General features: G+C 42.0%; 1 protein-coding gene across 1 annotated transcript in view; it reads left to right on the forward strand.

The window, feature by feature from the left end:
• Positions 1-986: 986 nt before the first annotated feature.
• Positions 987-20834, forward strand: part of SAP130 (Sin3A-associated protein, 130kDa) — a 79373-nt gene continuing 59525 nt past the window's right edge. Inside the window, exons 1-7 of the mRNA XM_012649942.1 lie at positions 987-1160; positions 2810-2927; positions 7444-7679; positions 8396-8554; positions 9762-9873; positions 11100-11224; positions 13122-13246. Coding sequence (XP_012505396.1) covers positions 2816-2927; positions 7444-7679; positions 8396-8554; positions 9762-9873; positions 11100-11224; positions 13122-13246 — 869 coding nt within the window. The 5' untranslated portion in view covers positions 987-1160; positions 2810-2815. The remainder of the gene's footprint in view (positions 1161-2809; positions 2928-7443; positions 7680-8395; positions 8555-9761; positions 9874-11099; positions 11225-13121; positions 13247-20834) is intronic.

Raw genomic sequence — 20834 nt, forward strand, 5'->3', positions numbered from 1 at the left:
TGGCAAGAACAGAATCCAACGAAGGGTGGAGACTGTCTAGGCCGAGGGGAGGCTAAAACATATTATGTGAATTACTTCCAAAAGTTAGAGAATGAAGGGAAGAAGGTAAGAAAGGAAAGTGGATTGAAGGAGGAGGAGGAATATTTGAGACTTAATCCTTGTAGCCACGAGCTGCACTCTTAACCAAGAGTTGTCTTACACAGGTGTTTTTTGAGCTTCCATTTATTTCTTAGCTAATCACAAAATTCCAGGCCTAAATTATCATCTATAAAGGGAAAAGAGGAACGTAATCCCTTGTCAAACCCAAATTTTGCCTGAGCATATTTGGCTAAGACTTCTATAGGTGTATAAACTCCAGCCCTCGACCCCAAACAAAACGACAGAACAAAACTACCCCCTTTTGCTTCTTTACAATCGGGAAGACTTGGGCAGGGGGGCGCAGCTACCAGTCCGAGCGGCCTGCTTTCGCGGGCGGGTGTCGGGCTCCGGCGCAGGCCGGGCGCAAACTCGACAGAGTCGCCAGTGCCGCGCGCCGGATCGCCCACCGTGCTGAGGCTTCGCCGACCGCGGCCTTCGGTGGTGACAGTAAGTCCCAGGCTCGGCGCAGGGACGCGGGCACGGTCAGGACACAGTCGGCCGGCCGCAGTTGGCCTCCATTACCCTTTGCCGCGCCACACCGCTCCTCCTGGCCTCGGGAAAGTGAAACCCTCAGGCTGAGGCAAAGGACGGGCTCCACTATCTTCCCGCTGCTCACAGAGGAGACAGAAGCGACTCCAGACAGCAAAGGGGTGTGTTGCCCCGGCGCGGTTGCCCGGAGGCCCCGCCCCGGCGCTCTCCACCTCCTTCGCGGCCCGCCCTCCCGGCGCACAGGACTACATTTCCCAGAGAAATCCGCGGACCTGGGGGCGGGCCTGTCCGCTCTCCCGCTCACGCCGGACGACGACTGGCTATCCCAAAGACGGGCGGGGCCTGCTCCAGCCAATAGGCGGGAGGCTCGTTACGGCGGCGGAAGCAGCAGCACTCGAGTGAGGGGTGGGGGGCAGAGTGCTAGCGCCCCGGCAGCGGCTGCGGGTCCAGATCCCGGGGACGTCGCGCCACAGGCGGAGAGCGCACGGGAACGAGCTCGAGGCGGCGCGGCGGCCACTCGGCGCAGCACCCAGGTAATGGCGGGACAGGCGCCCGGGAGGGGAGGGGAGGAGACGAGGGGGCGGGGCGGCCGAGCCGGGCTGCAGCGTCCGTCCCGCTTCGCGTCCCCGGGGAAGGGCAGAGGTGCCTCGTCTATTGCTCTCGGACCCCGGCTCTTTCGCGAGCTGGGCACGGCGGTTGGGCCGGCGGCAGGGGCCGGGTGTCCTGTGGCGAGGAAGGGAGAGGCACCAGGAGGGGTGGGCTGACCCGGGCGTGGGGGCGTGGCGGACGTGGGCCTTGGCGGGGAAGCGGCGCGGCTGGGGGAGCGCGGGCGGGCGGGCGGCCCAGGGAGCTTGGCTCCTGGAGCAGTTTAAAGTGACTCTCCACATCCGGGCCCTGCGCCCGCCGCTTTCAGACCCCGGCCGAGGCGGGGCCTCCCAGCTCCCCGCCCCCCTCACCGGGAACCCCTGTCTTCCTCTGCCATTGGCTCAGCCTCGAGGGGTTTGGGCTGCCCCGGCGAGGCTCGCGCGTGATTGGCTGGCGATCGGCGGGAGGGTGGGGCGGGCCCAGAGTGCGCAAGTCGCCGTGGATTGGTCCTGGGCCTCCAGTGACGCGCCGGGCGTGGGGCCAATGGGCGGGCGGGGGAGGCAGGGGCAGGTTCGGGGGAAGAGGACTGGGAGCCGAGCGGCGGCCGGGCGGCCAGGGTGAGTGGGGCTAGCGGGGCTGGACAGCGGCGGGCCCAGGGTGCCGTCCGGCACGGTTCTTCTCCGCGCCGCGGAGCCCAGCAGTGCCACCGAGATGGGCCCTTCACGGCACCCCCGGGCTGGCGAGATGGAAGTAGGAGGTGCGGGTGGCGGGCGGCGGCCACAGGTAAAGAGACACAGTGTCTGTCTTGTCCGGGGGCTCCCAGAACGCTCCCCTCACCCCCGAGACGGAGCCTCAGACACCTAAGTGTTCGAAAACCTGTGTCCTCCGATCTCAGCGGGGAGTTCGGGGTGGGGTTGGGTTACGGGCGATTCCGGGGGAGATGGCAGAGCTTGGCCCCTGAGGGAAAAGTCTGGGACGATTTTAGAGAAGATGGAGGTTTCGGGTCCCTCTGGCTCGGGGGGTGGGGGGGGGAGTGCGAAAGAGAGGAAGAAAAGGAAATCCATAAATGGAGGACTTTGCAGAAAAGCATTGGAGATTCTTTTTGCATCAGGTCTTGATGTAAGATTTCTAATCCTTTCTTAGGGCTGGGCATCCCCCCTCCCAATGTTCCTGTGCCATACTAATCACAGTTCTGTTCACTTTGGTGTGAGGTTTGAGTCTTTCAAAGAGACATGCCATTTTCCATAAAACTTTACACAGAGGAATAACATACACATTGTGGTAATACCTATTGTGTGGCTGTTGTACAGGATTCAATGTTGATTTTTTTAGCATAGCAATCCACAAGTATTTACAGAGGGTCACGGTATCCTCTAGCACCATATAAATGATGTTATTCATTGAGCTGATGATGTACATGAAAAACTTAAATAGTTTAGATAACAACTGCACTTTCGTTGATCATAAGTCATTGAGATAAATGATGGCACTTTTGGTTTTCCAAAGAAACGTGTCATAGGTACTGAAGATGCTTTAATTTCTCAATATTGATTCTAATCTGGGAGTCTAGTAATAACCGTGTGACTGTGTACTGCAGGTGGAAATGAGTTCTCAACAGTTTCCTCGGTTAGGAGCCCCTTCCACTGGGTTGAGCCAGGCCCCTTCTCAGATTGCAAACAGTGGTTCTGCAGGATTGATAAACCCAGCTGCCACAGGTGAGATTATAATATTCTTCTATATTTCTTTATGCTTGAAGAATATAGCTAGTTTTCTGACTTAAAAATTAGCAAATTCTTTCTAGGATTTTAGTAGATACTAGTTTATTGGCTGGAAATTTAATTGCTATTCTAATTTAAACAAGGCTGTTTTCTTCCTGTTTTAACTATTTCATTCACATATACAAGAGTACACTTGCAGCCTACAGTAAAGCATGCCTGTAAGAAATATTTTTGAAATGCGTTAAAGTGTTCTTGTTTGATTAATGCCCAGGCGTGTAGTATAGTGCCATGAGAGTGCCCAAAGGTGTGTAAGGCATAGGTCTTGCCTTTTAGAAACTTACCATCTAGGAAAAGAGGTTTTAAAAAAAGTACATGCAGTTGTCCCTTGGTATCCGTGGGAGATTGCTTCCAGAACCCTTGCTGGATACCAAAATCCACCGATGCTCAAGCCTCTTATATGAAGTGGTGTAGTATTTGCATATAACCTATCCATATCCTCTGGTATACTTTAAATCATCTTTAGATTACTTATAATACCTGATATGATGTAAATGCTATGTAAAGTTGTCATACTGTAATGCTAAAGGAACAATGACAAGAACAAAAGTCTGTGTGTGTTCAGTACAGAGGCAGCCATCTTTTTTTCCCCAAATATTTTCTATCCAAGGTTGGTTGAACCCACCCATGGAATATGGACAGTCAACTGTATACACATGTATGTGACTTGGTTTTTAGTCTTATATCTTTTGAATGCTGTAGATCAGTGATTCTCACTGATGAGAATATTTGGCAATGTCTAGAGATGTCTTTAGTTGTCACAACTAGAGAGTGCTATTAGCATGTGATAGTTAGAGGCTAAGGATTCTGTTAAACATCCTCCAAGACATGGGGAGCCCCCACACTAAAGTGTCTAGTCAACAGTGCTGAAGTTGAGGAATTCCATCAAATACTCTCTTTTTCTCTATGTATTAAATAAAAAAATGGCATTGCAAAGTGAAATAAACTCCTTTTTTCACCACCGAATTCTTGTGTTCCTTATGGTAAATGGCACCACTGTCGAATCATTGCTCAAACTAATAGCTGAGGCATTTTTGATTGCTCTTTGTCTCTTTCTATAAGCTGTGACCCTTGTCTAATATTTCAGCCTCTTACTGCTTTGTCTCCTTCCCGCCAATTTAGTTTTTTTACTGATGTATTTTAATTCTCTTTAGACTTGGCTACTTTATGCCTCCTGCCTGATATCTACTCATATTTTCTGAATGAGTGATGAAAAGTTCTCAATTTTCATGGCCTTGGGACTTCGCACATTCTTTTCCTTTTGCCACAATTTTCCTTCTTCCTTTTCCACACTTAGTTATTTGGCTAATTCTTGTTCTTCCTTGAGGTTTCATCTTAAATGTTATTTTCTCTGGGATATCTTTGCTGACTCTATCTTCCACAATTCAGGTGGAGGATCCAGAAATAGATCACAACATATGTAGTCAATTGGTTTTTAGCTGAAGTGCATAAGTAATTGGGAAATGATCTTTTCAATAAAATAGTGGCAGAACTGCAGAATATCCATATAGGGAAAAAATATCATCGAACTTGACCATCTCCATACACAAAGATTAACTCCAAATATGTCATAGACTGAAATCTAAAATTTAAAATTTCTAAAAGAAAAAAAGAAATTATGTGCAACTTTGGAGTAAAATTACTTAGTTCTCAAAGTGAACGAATCATAAAAGAAGCAGTTGATACAGTGTGCTTAATCAAAATTTAGTATGATTGCTTTTCAAAAGACTCCATTAAAATAGAAGGGCAAGCCAGTTTCAGAAACATTTATGATAATTATACTATAAAGAACTTATATTCTGAATGTATAAAGAACTCCTGTGTAATTCAGTAGTGAAAAGACAACCTGATTTTTTTTGAATGGGCAAAATATTTGGACACTTCACCGAAAAAGCTATATGAATGCCAAATAAGCCCATGAAAAAATGTTCACCATTATTAAGCCTCAGGACAATGCAAATTAAAACCATCGTGAGAAACTACTACATATCCACTAGAAAGACTGAAATTACAAAGACTGACAATACCAAGTATTGGTGTGATTGTGGAGCAAATGGAACTCATACATTATTGGTAAGAACACATAATGGTCTAGCTACTTCAGGAAGCAGTTTGATAATAGCTTATAAAATTAAATATACACTTACCATACAACTGAGCGATTTTATTCCTTAGGTATTTATAAATAAATGAAAATGTATACTTTCGTAAAAATGTATCTAATACAAAGAATTAGTGAATTATATATGTTAATTGTATTTCAGTAAAGCTAATCGATTAAAAAATGGAGAAAAGATGAACATACACTCACAAAAGAAGATGTGTATGAATGGCCTATGATCACATAAAAAGATGTTTAACATTACTAGTCGTCATGGAAATGCTAATTAACATGCACACTACACACCCACTAGAATGGCTGTATATCAAACAGTGTTGAGAGTGAGGAGAAGCTAGAGCTCTCATACTGCTAGTGGGAACTTTAGAAAGTACTTTGGCAAAGTTAAACGCATACTTGCCATTTGACCCAACCATTCAGCTCTTTGGTGTTACTGACAATGTTTGTAAAAAAATCATTGAACTTTCTACTCTTAGGATAGCCATATTATTATATGTAAATTATACTTCAGTAAAGTGGTTTTATAAATCAGAATTTTAAAAATTCTGAATGACCTGGGAGAAAAGTCAATATGTAGCAAAAGAGAAAATATACATCAGTCTTTTCACCTAACATTTGTGCTTTTAGAAATTTTTTCCTGAAGAGATCACTGGACAAGGTTGTTGATAATAGCAAAAATTTAGAAATAACCTAAAAGCCCATCAATAATATAGCGGTTTTCTATGTAGTAGAATCTGACTTAGCCTTTCAAAAATGATGCAGTACTTCATATTACTCAATGGTTCCATTCCTAGGAATATATCCAATAGAAATGATACATATGTTCACTAAAAGACATGTACAGGAATATTACTAGCACTATTCAAAATGCAAAAAACTGAAAACTAAAGTGCCTTTTAACAGTAAAATGGATAGTTTGTGCTTTATTCACACAATGTCATTGTATATACAGCATTGAGAATGAAAGATCTACAGCTATGTGTAATAATAGGGTGAATTTCATACCTGTACGTGAAAGAAGCAAAACATGACAGACATATATTTATTATGAGTCTGTTTATATAAAGTACAAAAATAGGCAGCACTAATCTGTAGTGTTACAAGTTAGGATATTGGGCTTCCTTGGGAAGGAGGGTGTCTGGGGAAGGGTGTCTGTTTTGTTTCTTGAGCTGGGTGCTACTTACTCAGTTTGTGAAAGTCCATTGACCTGCCCAATTAACATTTGTGCACTTATCTTTATGAAAGTTATACTTTAATGGAAAAGTTAAATGAATAAAAACCCACCCCAAATTTAAGAGGTAAGAAGTATCTGAAAGTTTCACCAAAATGTTAACTGTTGGTGCCTTTAGGGGATAGATTTTGAGGCAGCTTTACTTTCTTTATAATTTTCCAAATAACTTAAATTCCCTACGTAAGTAAATGTTATCTTTATATTCAGAAAAGTGAGAATGTTAATACTATTTTGGAAAAATGATGGATGAGTACGAGTTAATATTTTCACAAACTCTTCCTTTATTAATATTTGTTCTTTGATTTTTTTTTAACTTAATTATTAAATAGGTTGTGTGTTCTGGTAGTTCAGACTTCTGAAAGAAAAAAATACAGCAAAAAGTATCTCCCATCACCCTCAGTTTTGAAAAATTATGTGTCTTACAGTTAAGAACTGTACTTAAAATATCTTTTTGGTGGGGGCTGTTGTTTGTTTTTGAGACAAAGTCTCCCTCTGTTGGCTGATGCTAGAGTGCAGTGGCAACATCATAGCTCACTGCAGCCTCAAACTGCTGGGCTCAAGGATCCTCCTGCCTCAGCCTCCCAGAGTAGCTGGGACTATAGGTGTGCATTACCATGCCAAGCTAATTTTTCTATTTATTGTAGAGATGGGGTCTCACTGTGTTGCTCAGGCTGGTCTCGAACTCCTAGCTGCAAGCAGTTCTCCTGCCTTGGCCTCCCAAAGTGCTATGATTACAGGGAGGAGCCACCACACCAGGCCAAAATATCTTTATATTGTCAGGTTTTTGTAACATTTTAGGAAAATATTTTAAATAAAATTGTCTTATAGGATATAAGGATATTGTACTTTCAACTATTTCAGCTCATTTTAGATGGTTGTCAGGCCCTTTGTTCATAAGGATAGGAAAGCTGCAATATCCAGAATAAATCCTGTGTTCCCAAGTTGTGACTCTTGGGTCTGAGGTCCCTCAGGAGAATCCACTGCCCAAATTCTCTTTGTCACTTTATCAATCCTAAAAGTTAACTTCAGGTGCCACTCTTGTCTGTGCTGCTATATTAATGTTGGGAGACTATGACGTACTGTCTCACCCTCCATGTCTTTCCTAGTCAATGATGAATCTGGTCGAGATTCTGAAGTCAGTGCCAGGGAGCACATGGGTTCCAGCAGCTCCCTCCAGTCCCGGGAGGAGAAGCAAGAGCCTGTTGTGGTAAGGCCCTATCCACAGGTACAGATGTTGTCTACACACCATGCTGTCGCATCAGCCACCCCTGTTGCAGTGACAGCCCCGCCAGCACACCTGACGCCAGCAGTGCCACTTTCGTTTTCGGAGGGACTTATGAAGGTAATGGAGAGGTTTAAAATTTCACACTGAACCACAGCTAACGACTCACTAATGTTTGTAACACATTTTTCACAAAATCTTAGGCTGTATCTAGGACCATACTTGATTTTGTCTTTTTGAGCTATGAGTTTAGCTCCTCTCTATAACTCAGAGCTCTGCTGTTCTGCAGTGCCTAGTCTTGTGCTGCTGGACAGTTGGCATCATAGAATATTTTCAGGTATCCATTTCGACATTGATGTTATTCAACTTACAGACATGTGAAGTTACTTTCTATCTTAAAGTAGCACTTGTCTCCAGTCTTTCTTTTAATAGCTGGCTGATTTGGAGGTATCTGAGAATATTGCCTGTGTGTTATGTTGGGGTTATGTTTCAGTTACTGGGAGTTTTACTTCTTCCCAAACTTGGGAGGAAAGCATCGTTTAGAAGAAAGGCTGTGAGCCATACAGCTCTGGGTTTTATTCCCAGTTATACTTTTTACTGTGTGTGTGGCTTTCAGCAAGTCGCTTAGCCTTGCTTTGAACATTTCCTCCTCTGTGAAGTGGAAATGCTAGTACTTCAGTGGAAAAGTTACGATGCTAATAAATAAAATATATAATAAGGCTTACAGCATCTTTCCTGGCACTCGCCAGGCTTGATTTGTGTACTCTTAACTATAGAGTGAAATGCATCACCAGTACAAGGCCATTGATGTGTCTCATGTGGTTTTCTGTTTGCAGCCACCCCCGAAGCCCACCATGCCTAGCCGTCCCATTGCTCCTGCTCCACCTTCTACCTTGTCACTTCCCCCCAAGGTTCCAGGGCAGGTTACTGTTACCATGGAGAGTAGCATCCCTCAAGCTTCAGCCATTCCTGTGGCAACAATCAGTGGACAACAGGTTTTTTCCCTCTTAATTTGCTGATTTTCAAACTTAGATGCCAAACTATGATCATTATTTATTGAATGCCAGTAGTACATTAGGAACTGTACTAAAAAAATTAAACTGTCACTGATGACTGCAAGGGGAAGATCGTAGGTTTGAGAGAGAAGGATAGCTGAAGGGAGTAGAAGCCATCATGCACAGTGGTCATTTAAGCCAGAATTTCTTGACCGTCTGCTATATGCAAGGCACTACCCTCATGGTGAGATACAAGTCTAGGTAGAACTAACTGTTCATGCCCTTGAGCAGTCTGAATCCAGTTTGTCTTTGGTTTTAGGTAGACAGCTCTGATGGGTTGAGAACAACCTCCCAGCAGTACTGGTGGGCAGTACTTCTCTATTTTTCTCTGAGGAGAGCAGTTGTGTATCTCTTGGGATACTGGTGGGTTCCCTCAAGCACTATGTAGTTGTGAACATTTATTTTGAAGTCTCCTGTTTTTACTTAAATTTTTGTTTTGAAATTTTGCAGTCCTACTCCACGATGTGTATTTGATCTATGAAATATATTTCTTACCTATGAAAAAAGAAAAATCTCAAAACTCTTTCCCTTCATGTTTTCAAGAAAATTTGATATTTCAAAAAAATGGACTGTGTTTTTTTCTTTTTGTCATGCTGCTAAGTACTCCCAGAAGTATGGGGACCTCCCACCTAAGAAGCACTGACGCAGTGGTCTGGGAGAGCATGAAGAAGGGATGTTTCAGGGGTGAGCTGAAGAGCTCATAGAGGAGAACTTGGGGGATGCTAACCAACATTTAATTAGAAATCCTGTATAGCTTAAAGGATGGATGGGTGCAGTGGCATGTGAAGAAAATAGTGAGAATGGGAAAAAATAAGCATTTAGCCAGGACAGAGGAAAGTGTGAACAGCTAATATTGCAGATGAGAGTTTCTAAAAGTAGACAGTCAAATGACAGTCAAATATGTCTTGTGTTACTGGGATCTAGCGGCTAGCTGGGCCTGAAGCAGTCACTGCTCATGTCCCTGTCGGCACAGGTCGTTATACAGTATGGTGTGTAAAATACTAAAGCTAAATGTTCTTAGCCTTTTCCCTTGGGGTTCTCACTATCTGAAAGGAATAACCTGACCCACATTTTGAGGCAACTGCTTTCCTAGAGGCAATGGCTAAGACCAAACACATGAAAATAACATTATATCCTGTTTTTTCAGGGGCATCCCAGTAACCTGCATCACATCATGACTACAAATGTACAGATGTCTATCATCCGCAGCAATGCTCCTGGGCCCCCTCTTCACATTGGAGCTTCTCATTTACCTCGAGGTAAAGATTACACATTTTGCTCAAACTCTTGAAATGTGATGGCAGATATACATTTGGGAGAAGATGTGGTAAAACAGAATGTATCCAGAATCAGCTTATTAAAGTTCCAGAACAATGTAGCCTGTAGACCTATGAGCCAAATAAACCTCTTTCCTTTGGAAAAAAAAAAAAAAAGACAGGACAGTAGCAGTAAACTAAACTTAGAACAATACACATTTTTAGCATGGTCTAATATGTGCTTATTATAGTTGCATTACAAGTGTGTTTGTAAACTTAAAGCAATTCAAATTTTTAGTATGGTGTAAAAATTATCCTTTGTATGGAGGAATTCCTTAAAGCTTTGATAGTCTAAACATGGTCATCTTTTTAATAAATAATTCACAAATATTAATACTCAATTTTCTAAAGTTTAGTGATAATGGTTACTCAATTTTTTTTTTTTACTTACATAGCAACAAGATTTTTTTTTTTTTTGAGACACAGACACTCACTATGTTGCCCAGGCTGGACTCAAACTCCTGGGCTCAAGTGATCCTCTTGCCTCAGCCTCCTGAGTAGCTGAAACTACACATGTGTCCCAGTGCACCCAGCCGAGATTATTTTTACAATTAAGTTCTAATAGGTTGTAAGGTAATAAATTTCATGAGTTTTGACTAGAGATTGTTACTAGAGATTATAAAACAATGGGGGATTTTTGGCAAAATCAGGTTAACAAACAAAACCAGGTTTGCTTATCATAGCATAACTCGGTGGTTCCCAAAGTGTGGTTCACAGACCCTTTAAGGGGGTCTGTGGGGTCAAAAGTTATTTTCATGCAAACATTAAGACACTGTTTGCCCTCATCACAGTGTTAACCTCTGCACTGATGATGCAAAGGCAGTGGTGGGTCAAGTGCTTGAGCCTTGCCACGGTTGAGGCAATGGCGCACCCTGTGCCATTCGTCGTGTGCTTCCATGCACTTGCAGTTAAAGAAACAAGAGCAAAACAACAGCTAGTTTCATTTAAGACTGTTTTTGAGGAATCAATACAAATTATTAATATTATTAAATCTCTTAAGTACATGTTTTCTTAATTTTCTGTGTAATGAAATGGAAAGTATACATAACATACTTTAGCTGAATACTGACATACTATCTGAATTTTAGGGATTATTTTCATTATATTCTTAGGGAATATAATATTATTGTGAGCCCATAAGCCATGCTAATAAAAGTACTTTTTTTCAGGTGCAGCAGCTGCTGCTGTGATGTCCAGTTCTAAAGTAACCACGGTCCTGAGGCCGACTTCGCAACTGCCAAATGCTGCTACAGCTCAGCCGGCAGTACAGCACATCATTCACCAACCGATTCAGGCACGTCAAGGTTGGGGGTACTCAGCCAGCAAGTGTTAAGGGCCTAATCGGAGGTATTCACTCTGCCAGGCACTGGGAGGGTCCTCGACTTCAGGAACTTTAACCATAGTTGCCAAGACATAGGGAAGTTTGAAAGATACATGATGTTGAAAGGCAGGCTGTAGGAACGTGGAAAAGTGAGGGAAAGCTTTTGTGTTAGGACGGGTGTGGTGATGAGGATCCAGCGAAGTGAAGAGAATGTGAAGGGGGAATGAACAAATGGCAAGGAAGAGAGTGCTGGTTGTAGGCAGTGTTTAGTAAAGGCTAGCTAGGACTGAGATGGGTTTTAATGGGGGGGGTCTGTGAACCCCTAAATGTTTTATGCACATTTTGATGCATGTATGTATGCTTTTCCAGGAAGATGGTCCATGCCTTTCAACTTTAATTGAAGGTAGTCTGTGGCCTCAGTACTATTGAAGTATTAGTAGGAAATATTGTGGTATCTCCAAATTTGGGATTCTGAGTGTAAACTTGATTTTCTTGACAGTAGAGAGCTGTTGTTTTGTTTTTTTAACACAATGGTTTTGTGTATGATTGCAGAAAGGTCTTTGAAAGATAAGATTAATCTAGCTGAATTACATATAGGAGGTGGAGATTCAGATGGCTTCAGAAGTCAGACAGGTAACATGTGTGAAACAGCTGGGTTTAAGAATCTTGATTAGGACACTGGGTAGTACATGTCCGGCCTACAGCTTTTAAGTTAAAATAAAGACCTTACTGACCAAGAAAACACAGTTGGAGGGTGAGAAGGCCCCAAGGAGTATATATGAAGGGTTAGAGAAAGATGACAACTTCCTAGTAAGGAAGATGGTATAGTAGCCCTAATGTGAGACATGCAGCTGTGCACAGTAGGAGCCACAGGTAAGAGGGCTGCTGCTGAGGAGTAAGGATGAGGAATGGGCAGAGCTTGGTGACCTCACTGCACCTGTCAGGGTCAAGAAAGAGGGAAGAATCAGAAGAACTGTGGTGATTGGACAGGTGGGTGAGGCCCAGTGTGGTGTTTGTTTGTCAGGTGAAGATTCCACCCAGAAGTGTGGCGATAAGTGCTCTCTGTCCACGTGCAAACATCCAGAAAGCACCTGGGCACCTCGACTCTTTAGAAGGGAAAGAACACTGGTACCCTGTGTGCGTTTGCCTTTTGCACGCTAGCTTAGATGGCCTGAGAGCCAGCAGCTCCATCCAGTAGCCGAGTAGGCCCTCTGCGGAAGGCCCTGGTAGTATAAATGTCTGCACCAGGACCTGCAGCGGATCCACAGGAACTCTAGATCTGAAGGGTTAGATCACAGTTTATTCTAATAGAAGGTTAGAATTTTGACTCCAGTGATATTTGCAAAGAAAGGACTCATATACTGTCCTACCAAAATATGATTTTTTGATAATTCTGACTCTGGGTCTTACAACATCCTATCTGAAAAGAGAATTCCTTAATCAGAATGGTGAGAATTCACTTTATTTATTTATTTATTTAGCTTTTTAAAAATTTATTTCAATAGATTTAGGAGGTACAAGTACAGTTCTATTGCATGGACATAATGTATAGTGGTGAAGTCTGGGCTTTTAGTGTACCCATCACCTGAATAGTGTGCATTGTACCCAATAGGTAACTTTTCATCCCTTATGCTCCTCCCACCCCCCACCTTTGAAGTCTCCAGTGTCTATTACTCAACTCTTTATGACTATGCATAACCGTAACTTAACCCCCAATTCTACAGGTTGGTGCAAAAGAGAGAATTCACTTTAATTGGGGCAGAAACATACTTATCTAGAGGCCTAAGGTTTAAATTATACTGTTAGAGTGGCTAACTCTATATTTTATTTTGCTTATTTAAATGAAAAATTTTTTCTCTTCTTTTGGTAGTCTCGTCCACCTGTGACCACCTCCAATGCCATCCCTCCTGCTGTGGTAGCAACTGTCTCAGCCACCAGAGCTCAGTCTCCAGTCATCACCACAACAGCAGCACATGCTACTGATTCAGCACTTAGGTATACTTGGGGATATGAAGATTGAGCCATCCTGCCACCCTCCTTCCTTCCCTCTCTTTTTCCTTTCCTTCTTTCATTCCTTCATTTAACTGAGCATTTGTTGAGTGCTTTTTAATGAGCTATGTAGTGTTGTAGATACTGGGGCTAAACCAGTGAACAAAGAAATTCTCACCCTCATAGAGCTTCTGTTTTTAGGGGCTAGAGACACAGTATATAAATATATAGCATTTTATTTATTGACGGATTGAGAAACAGAGAGAGACAGAGTCTCACTCTGTTGCCCGGGCTAGAGTGCTGTGGCATCAGCTTAGCTTACAGCAACCTCAAACTCCTGGGCTCAAATGATCCTCCTTCCTCAGCCTCCTGAGTAGCTGGGACTACAGGCACCCATGACCATGCTTGGCTAATTCTTTGTAGAGACATGGTCTTGCCATGTTGTTCAGGTTGGTCTTGAACTCCTAGGCTCAAGTGACCCTCCCACCTCGGCCTCCGAAAGTACTGGGATTACGGGTGTGAGCTGCCGCACCTGGTTATATAGCTTTTTAGATGGCAAAAAGTACTTTGGGGAAAAATTAAGGTAAAGGATTGGAAGTGACAGGGTGGGTGGTGCAAGGGACTTACTATTTCATATAATGTGGTCAGGGAGGGCTTTATTGATAAGAATACATTTAAGTAGAAAATTGAAAGATGTAGTGAAATGAGTGAGCTATATATATGGTTATCTGGGAGAGGAATATTCTAGGCAGTGGAGAGAGTAAGTGCAAAGGCTGTGCAACAGTATGTTTGCCACCTGTAAGGAGTGGCAAGGAGACCAATAGTGGGAAAGTGGCAAGACGTTAATTTAGGAGGTAGCAGGGTCTCCAGTTCATGTAGGCTTTTATGAACCACTGTAAGGGTTTGGGCTTTGCTGGGGTGTCACGGGAATCCTTAGCAGAGTTTTGAATAGAGCAGTGCCATGATCTGAAGTTCCAGCTGGTTCAGCCTGGTTGCTGGATAGAATAGGCCTTGGCAAGCAAAGTTGGAAGCAGAGAGATTGTATATAAGGGGATAGCCACAATATAGGGGAGATTATGATGGAGGCGGAAAGACACAGTTAGATTCTGGGAAAATTCTGAAGGTAGAGTCAAGAAAATTTCTGAGGAATTATCTGGAGGTGTAAGCAAAAGAGAGGAGTCAGGATTGTACCAGTGGCAGTTGGCTTGTGTGCATAGCAGGGTAGAGAGCAGTGGGAGGTTTTGAAGAGGAATTCCAGATTTTGGTTTTGGGCATTTTAAGGTTGTGGTGACTTCTGAGCACCCAAGTGGAGGTGGGAGATCAGTTGATAAAAAGAGTCTGGAATCCACAGAAGAGATCTGGAGGAGACAGATAGAAAGAAAGTATGGATGGAGAAGAGGATTATGATAGAAAAGATGGCTCCCACTGGAGAGGCCGGAGGGGAGTAGGGTTCTCAGGGGAGAGCCAAGATTCATTAGAGCAGGAAAGAAAAGGATATGTTCAGAGAAGAGGTTTGAGGATATGTAGGGGATTTTGCTAAAAATGAATTGTAAATCCAGAGAGTACAGTGGAAGTGTTGGGTGTTTGAAAAGAGAAGATATTGCAGTACAATTAAGAGATTTATAGAGCCATACAGGGGTAAAGTCCGGTTGATGAGGCATAATCTCAGTGGCTTTTGGGTAACAATGAGGGATGAAGACGTGAGGTGTTTTTCTTCATGATCTCCAAGCCATATGGTGGTGAGGTTGGGAGGGCAGTGGGACATGGATCTTGCCAGGAGCTCCCAGAGCTCTCATGGTCTTTCTTGATTCTTGCCAGCCACTCAGGAATAGGGAACCTGTGGCCTCGGGGCCACATGTCGCCTTCTGGATCTTTGAGTGCAGCCTTTTGACTGAATCCAAATTTTACAGAACAAATCCTTTTAATGAAGGGATTTGTTCTGTGAAGCTTGGATTTGGTCAAGGGGCCACACTTGGGGATCTGGAGGGCTACATGTGGCCTTGAGGCTTCAGATTCCCCACCCCTGGATGGGGATGCCAGGAAAGGGGCCTCTGGTGATAATGTGAACAAGAAGTGACTCACCGAATAAAAGCAAGGGTAGCAGGCGTGGAGAGTGGGGCTGGTAGAAACCAGAGGCCCCCCAGGACTTGATTATCATTGTGGAGAGGGAGGAGTTTGAGATGCTTCTTTGGCTTCTTCCTTGCTTGACCTAGTAAATGAAAAGGAAACAAGGGACAGAAAGAAGGTTGAATTTTGGGATGCTGAGTTGACCCGTGGAACGACTGAGGGGCTGTTGTCAGCAGGTGGTTGAAGAGATGTCTGTGCCAGAGTCATCAACTTGCAGGCCACAGCTAAAGCTCTGAAATACCTTGAGTCTATCCAAGGGCAATAGAGAGAGAGAAGAGGATCTAGAATAGAACTCTAAAGAAAATAACATTTAAATGAAGAATAGTGCCTAGGACTCACCTGTAACCATTAGCTCTGTTATCTACTAGTTGTGTGACATACAGCAAACTTCTCAACTCCTTGATCCTTAGGTTCCTCTTCAATAAGATGAGAGTACTTTACTTTGTGGTAATTCAGTACGTTGCCTGAGGTGTAAAGAGACAACTGCCCAACATAGAATAGACAACATGTTGCTTATTTTAACTTTAAAACTTATTTTAACTGTTAAAAGTTATTATATTCATATGGTATGATGAAAATCAAAAGGTATAAATGGGTTTATAGTCGTCCCTCAGTATCTGTTGGGGATTGGCTCCAGGAGCTCCCCTGGATACCAAAATCTGTGGATGCTCAAGTCCCTTGTATAAAATGGTGTGATATTTGCATGTACCCCACACACATCCTCCTGTCTGCTTTAAACCATCTCTGGATTATTTGCAATAACTAATACGGTGCTTTCACATCGCTTCATCAGTGTGGTTTCAATGTAGTACTTGGCACTCAGCAAATTCAAGTTTTGTTTTTTGGAACTTTGTGGATTTTTTTTTTTCCTCCAAGTATTTTCAATCTGTATTTGGTCGAACCCATGGATGTGGAACACACAGATACAGAGGGCTGATCGTACAGTGGAAACTATGGTTATGGCTTTTTAAATCATTTTATCCAAATATCTTTTCCAATATATTGTTTTAATTAAAAATTAGATACTGAATTTTGTTGAATGTATTTTGCAGCATTTACTCATACAACACTAGAAATATACTAGTGAATGAACAGACAAAAACCCTAATGATCAGATGAGTTTTTTACTTACTGTAATTATGATAAATTCCTAATTTCTAACTTTCTTTCAATTCTGGAGATAGAAAATTTAAACAGACCAATTTCCATAGAAGAAATAGAAAAAAAAATTTCAAAGCACTGTCTCCAAGAAAAGCACCAGGCCCAGCTGGTTTCCTAGAATTCTACCAAACACTTAAGGGCTAGTCAAACCAATGATAATGAAATTGGTTCAAGGTATAGAAAAAGAAAGAAAACTGCAGAAAAATTTCAGTGGTAAGTCTGTCTTTTTCTGTTAAATACATTCAATCCTGTCTGTCAGTTCTTTGATTTTTTTTCATTCATCGTGGGGTTGAATGAAATTTATTCTCTATTACTTTCTTCAAGAAGCGTTTATCTTAAAGGACCAATATTTTGAATTTTTACATGTTTCAGAATCATTTCACAGACACCTTTTTACTGAAGCAGTAGTTTGGCCGATAGAATTTTTTTGTTGTTGTTTCTATTATTCTTTCCATGAGTATTTTTTTTTCTTTCTCTAGAGTTGAATGATGCTGTAGAGAACTCAGAGGCCAACCTGAATTTTTTTTTAACCCCTATAAAAAACCTCGATCTTTTTGGCTGATGGCCCAAGATTCTTTATCTTGAATTTCAACAACTTTACTAGAGTACATCTTGTTATGACCATTATGTGTGGTTTTGTTCTGTAACATGGTATGCCTTTCCATTTGTAGCATAAAACTATATGAAACATTTTCATGAATTATATCTTTATATATACATTCTATTCCATTGTATTAGGGGGCATCCAATTGTGTGTATGTTGGATCTTTTTGCATGCTTATATAATCCTTTTCAACTGTTTGTTCCCTTTGATTCTGTTCATGAGGTTCTCTGTCCTTTACTTTGTTTTCAGCATTGTTTGTTCTACTCTTTAATTTTGCCTTCATTCCTGAAACAGCTAAACACGTTGTCTTGTGTTTCTTTCTTGAGTTGTGCGCATTTATTTTTATCTTGTTTTGTTGTCCTGTTGTCGCTTCCATTGAACTCTTATTCTTTGCTTTGTTTTTTCCTAGAAGCAGTTATTTTGTTACGGTTTTTTGTTTTGTTTCGTTTTGTTTTTTGAGACGGTATCATTTTGTTGCCCAGGCTGGAGTGCAGTGGCATCATCATAGCTCACTGCAACTTCAAACTCAGGCTCAAATGATCCTCCTGCTTCAGCCTCCTGAGTAGCTGAGACTACAGGCACACATCACCATGCCCTAATTTTTCTTTCTTTTTTTTTTTGGTAGAGACAGGGTCTTGCTGTGTTCCTCAGGCTGGTCTCTAACTTCTGCCCTCAAGTGATCCTCCCACCTCAGCCTCCTAAGTGCTGGGATTATAGGCGTGAACCAATGCACCTGGCCTCATTGTTTTTTTTAACTCATGGAAGTTTTCATCTGCCCAGTTAAAGCACTTCTAGTGTATTTCTCTTGTTTTTTTCTACCTTTTTCTTCTTGTAGCATCTTTAAATAGGTCCTGTGTTAGTTCCTTTCTGAGTACTCATCTTTGGGTTATATAGTGGGTTAGGAGAAATGTTCCAAATGGCTCCATGTCCTAAGTTTTCTTGACCATTCCTTCTCTCCTGCCGGTGAAGATAGACCTTTCAGAATGGCAGAGCCCCTCTCTTCCCAGGGTCTCCCTGCACACTGTTCCCCACAGATGAGGCTTATCTCATCTGTATGATTCCTAGTTCAGCCCTGTATCCTTTGCTTCTTAACCTTTTGCTGCCATCTCTGTTTCTACTGTTATAAACGAAAGATTTTGGTTTCCTATATCAGAGTATATTCTTCACTTTGGAGAATTATACTTTATGGGATTTTTATCTCTGGAATTATAGCCTCAGAAATCCTCTTGATTGGCTCCTGAGTCCCCGTTTGGTTATCCTTGTCTTTGGGGGTTCTATCTGTTCTTTTTTGTTTTTTTTTTTTGAGATTTCAGGTGTCTCCTAGTTTTCCCAAAGGTGGAGACTGAATTTCTCTCTTTTTTGTTTGTTTTCCTTGTTACTGTTCTCTGAGAGGAGGAGAAAATATCAAATTGGCAGTCTCTGCCTGCAGTACTCTTGTCTTCCCTCCGAAGAAGCCAAACCAGGACCCATCTCAACCCTGGAGGATGATCACAAGTCCACTTGTTGTAAATTAACCCCCTTATTTTCTGTAGACGTCAACTCACTAAATGGGTCTCTATCCCTGGAGTTGCCTTTCAGGCTGTTTAAAAAAAAAATGCTGATCACTGGGAGAAATACAGGTTGAGTATGCCTGAATACAAAAATCCAAATTCCAAAATGCTTCAAAATCCAAAAGTTTTTGAGCGCTGACATAACACTCAAAGGCAATGGGCAGTGGTCATTGGAGCATTTTTGATTTTTGCATTAGGGATGCTGAGCCAGTGAATGTATAATGCAAATATCCCCAAGTCTGAAATCCAGAACACTGCTGGATAAGGGGTTCTCAGTGTGTCATGTAGTGATGAAGACAACAGATTAGGGAGGACTTTTTGAGTGACCTTACTTAATCTCTCTGGCCTTTTAGTTAGTAGGAGGCTTGTTAAAATGGATTCATAGATGTTATATATTCAATGTGTTTTAATCAAAGTCCCTTTCTTTTTCTCCCAGTTTCCCTGAATTTGGCTAGTAAGAACCCCTTTGAGCTGGCTCAAGTGTCCTTTTTTTTTTTTTTTTGAGACAGAGTCTCACTCTGTTGCCCGGGCTAGAGTGCCGTGGCGTCATCCTAGCTCACAGCAACCTCAAACTCCTGGGCTCAAGCGATCCTCCTGCCTCAGCCTCCCGAGTAGCTGGGACTACAGGCATGCGCCACCATGCCTGGCTAATTTTTTTCTATATATTTTTAGTTATTCAGATAATTTCTTTGTATTTTTAGTAGAGACGGGGTCTCGCTCTTGCTCAGGCTGGTCTAGAACTCCTGAGCTCAAACAATCCGCCCGCCTCGGCCTGCCAGAGTGCTAGGATTACAGGCGTGAGCCACCACGCCTGGCCTCAAGTGTCCTTTTGATGACAGAAGAATTAGCCTTAGAGTATTTTATTCTTTCTGATATATGATGACTTGGGCTGTTTCCTTCTTCTCTAGTTTTGAAATTAGCCATTTTTCCTTATTTCCTTTTATTGGAGAATAGTATTGAGAACCTAAGATCTGGGTGTTAGAGGTGCTCATTGTTCTGGGGTATCATTGTTTTTGACCCCTTTCCAGGGACAAAGATATTCAGTATAGTAAAGATAGTTATGTCTTCATACTGGTATTTCCAAATAAAATTCAACATTATACATTTTTTTCCTTGCTTTGTAAGATTTTATACAGCCATGCATCGCTTAACAATCAGGATATGTTCTGAGAAATGCATAATTAGGCAATTTTGACATTGTGTCAGCATCATACTTACACAAACCTAGATGGTGTAGCCTGCTATACACCTAGGCTCTATGATATGTAGCCTATTGCTTCTAGGCTACAAACCTGTACAGATAGCATGTTACTGTACTGAATACTGTGGGCAGTTGTAACACAATGATAAGTATTTGTGTATTTAAACATATGTAAACATAGAAAAGATAGAGTGAAAATATGGTGTAAAAGATTAAAAAATGGTATACCTGTATAGGGCGCTTACTATGAACTGAGCATGCAGAACTGGAAATTGCTCTGGGTGAGTCAGTGAGTGAATGGTAAGTGAATGTGAAAGCCCAGGACATTACCGTACACTTCTGTAGACTCTCTAAACATTATACACTTAGGCTACACTAAGTATATTTTAAAAATAAAGTAATAATGCTGTGACTTCACTAGGTGATAGGAATTTTTCGGCTCCGTTATAATCTATGGGACCACCATTTTCTATGCAGTCTGACATTGATTGTAACATTATACAGTACATGACAGTATTTGTGTATCTTTTTTTTATACTGAAAACTTTGTTTTCTAAAGACATTAATATAACTACTTGGTTTTTTTTTATCCTTTATACTTTGAGAGTAACAATTTAAAGTCATGTAAGTTTCCTTGTCATTAATTAACGTTTACTTTCCATAGATTACTGCTAATAATAAAACTACTTAGTGAACTGACTTCACACCTTTTTGTCCTCTGGTTAGATCCTGCTAACCAGATTGAGAATGTGTTCAAAAGTTGGTTGAAGTGATTCTTTTCTTTTCCTAATTTTTATTCACATTTCCAAAATATAAACTTATAAAAAGGTATACAGTGAGGGATATCACACGCTCACAGATATCAATTTTCCATGATCTTTCCCTTTGCATTGTGGGGTAACCTGCTATTACCTTTTTGGTTATCCATTCAGTATTTATTATAATTTAATA

This window comes from Propithecus coquereli, unplaced genomic scaffold (assembly GCF_000956105.1).
Source record: "Propithecus coquereli isolate 6110/MARCELLA unplaced genomic scaffold, Pcoq_1.0 Scaffold307, whole genome shotgun sequence".
In the NCBI taxonomy this organism is placed as follows: Eukaryota; Metazoa; Chordata; class Mammalia; order Primates; family Indriidae; genus Propithecus; species Propithecus coquereli.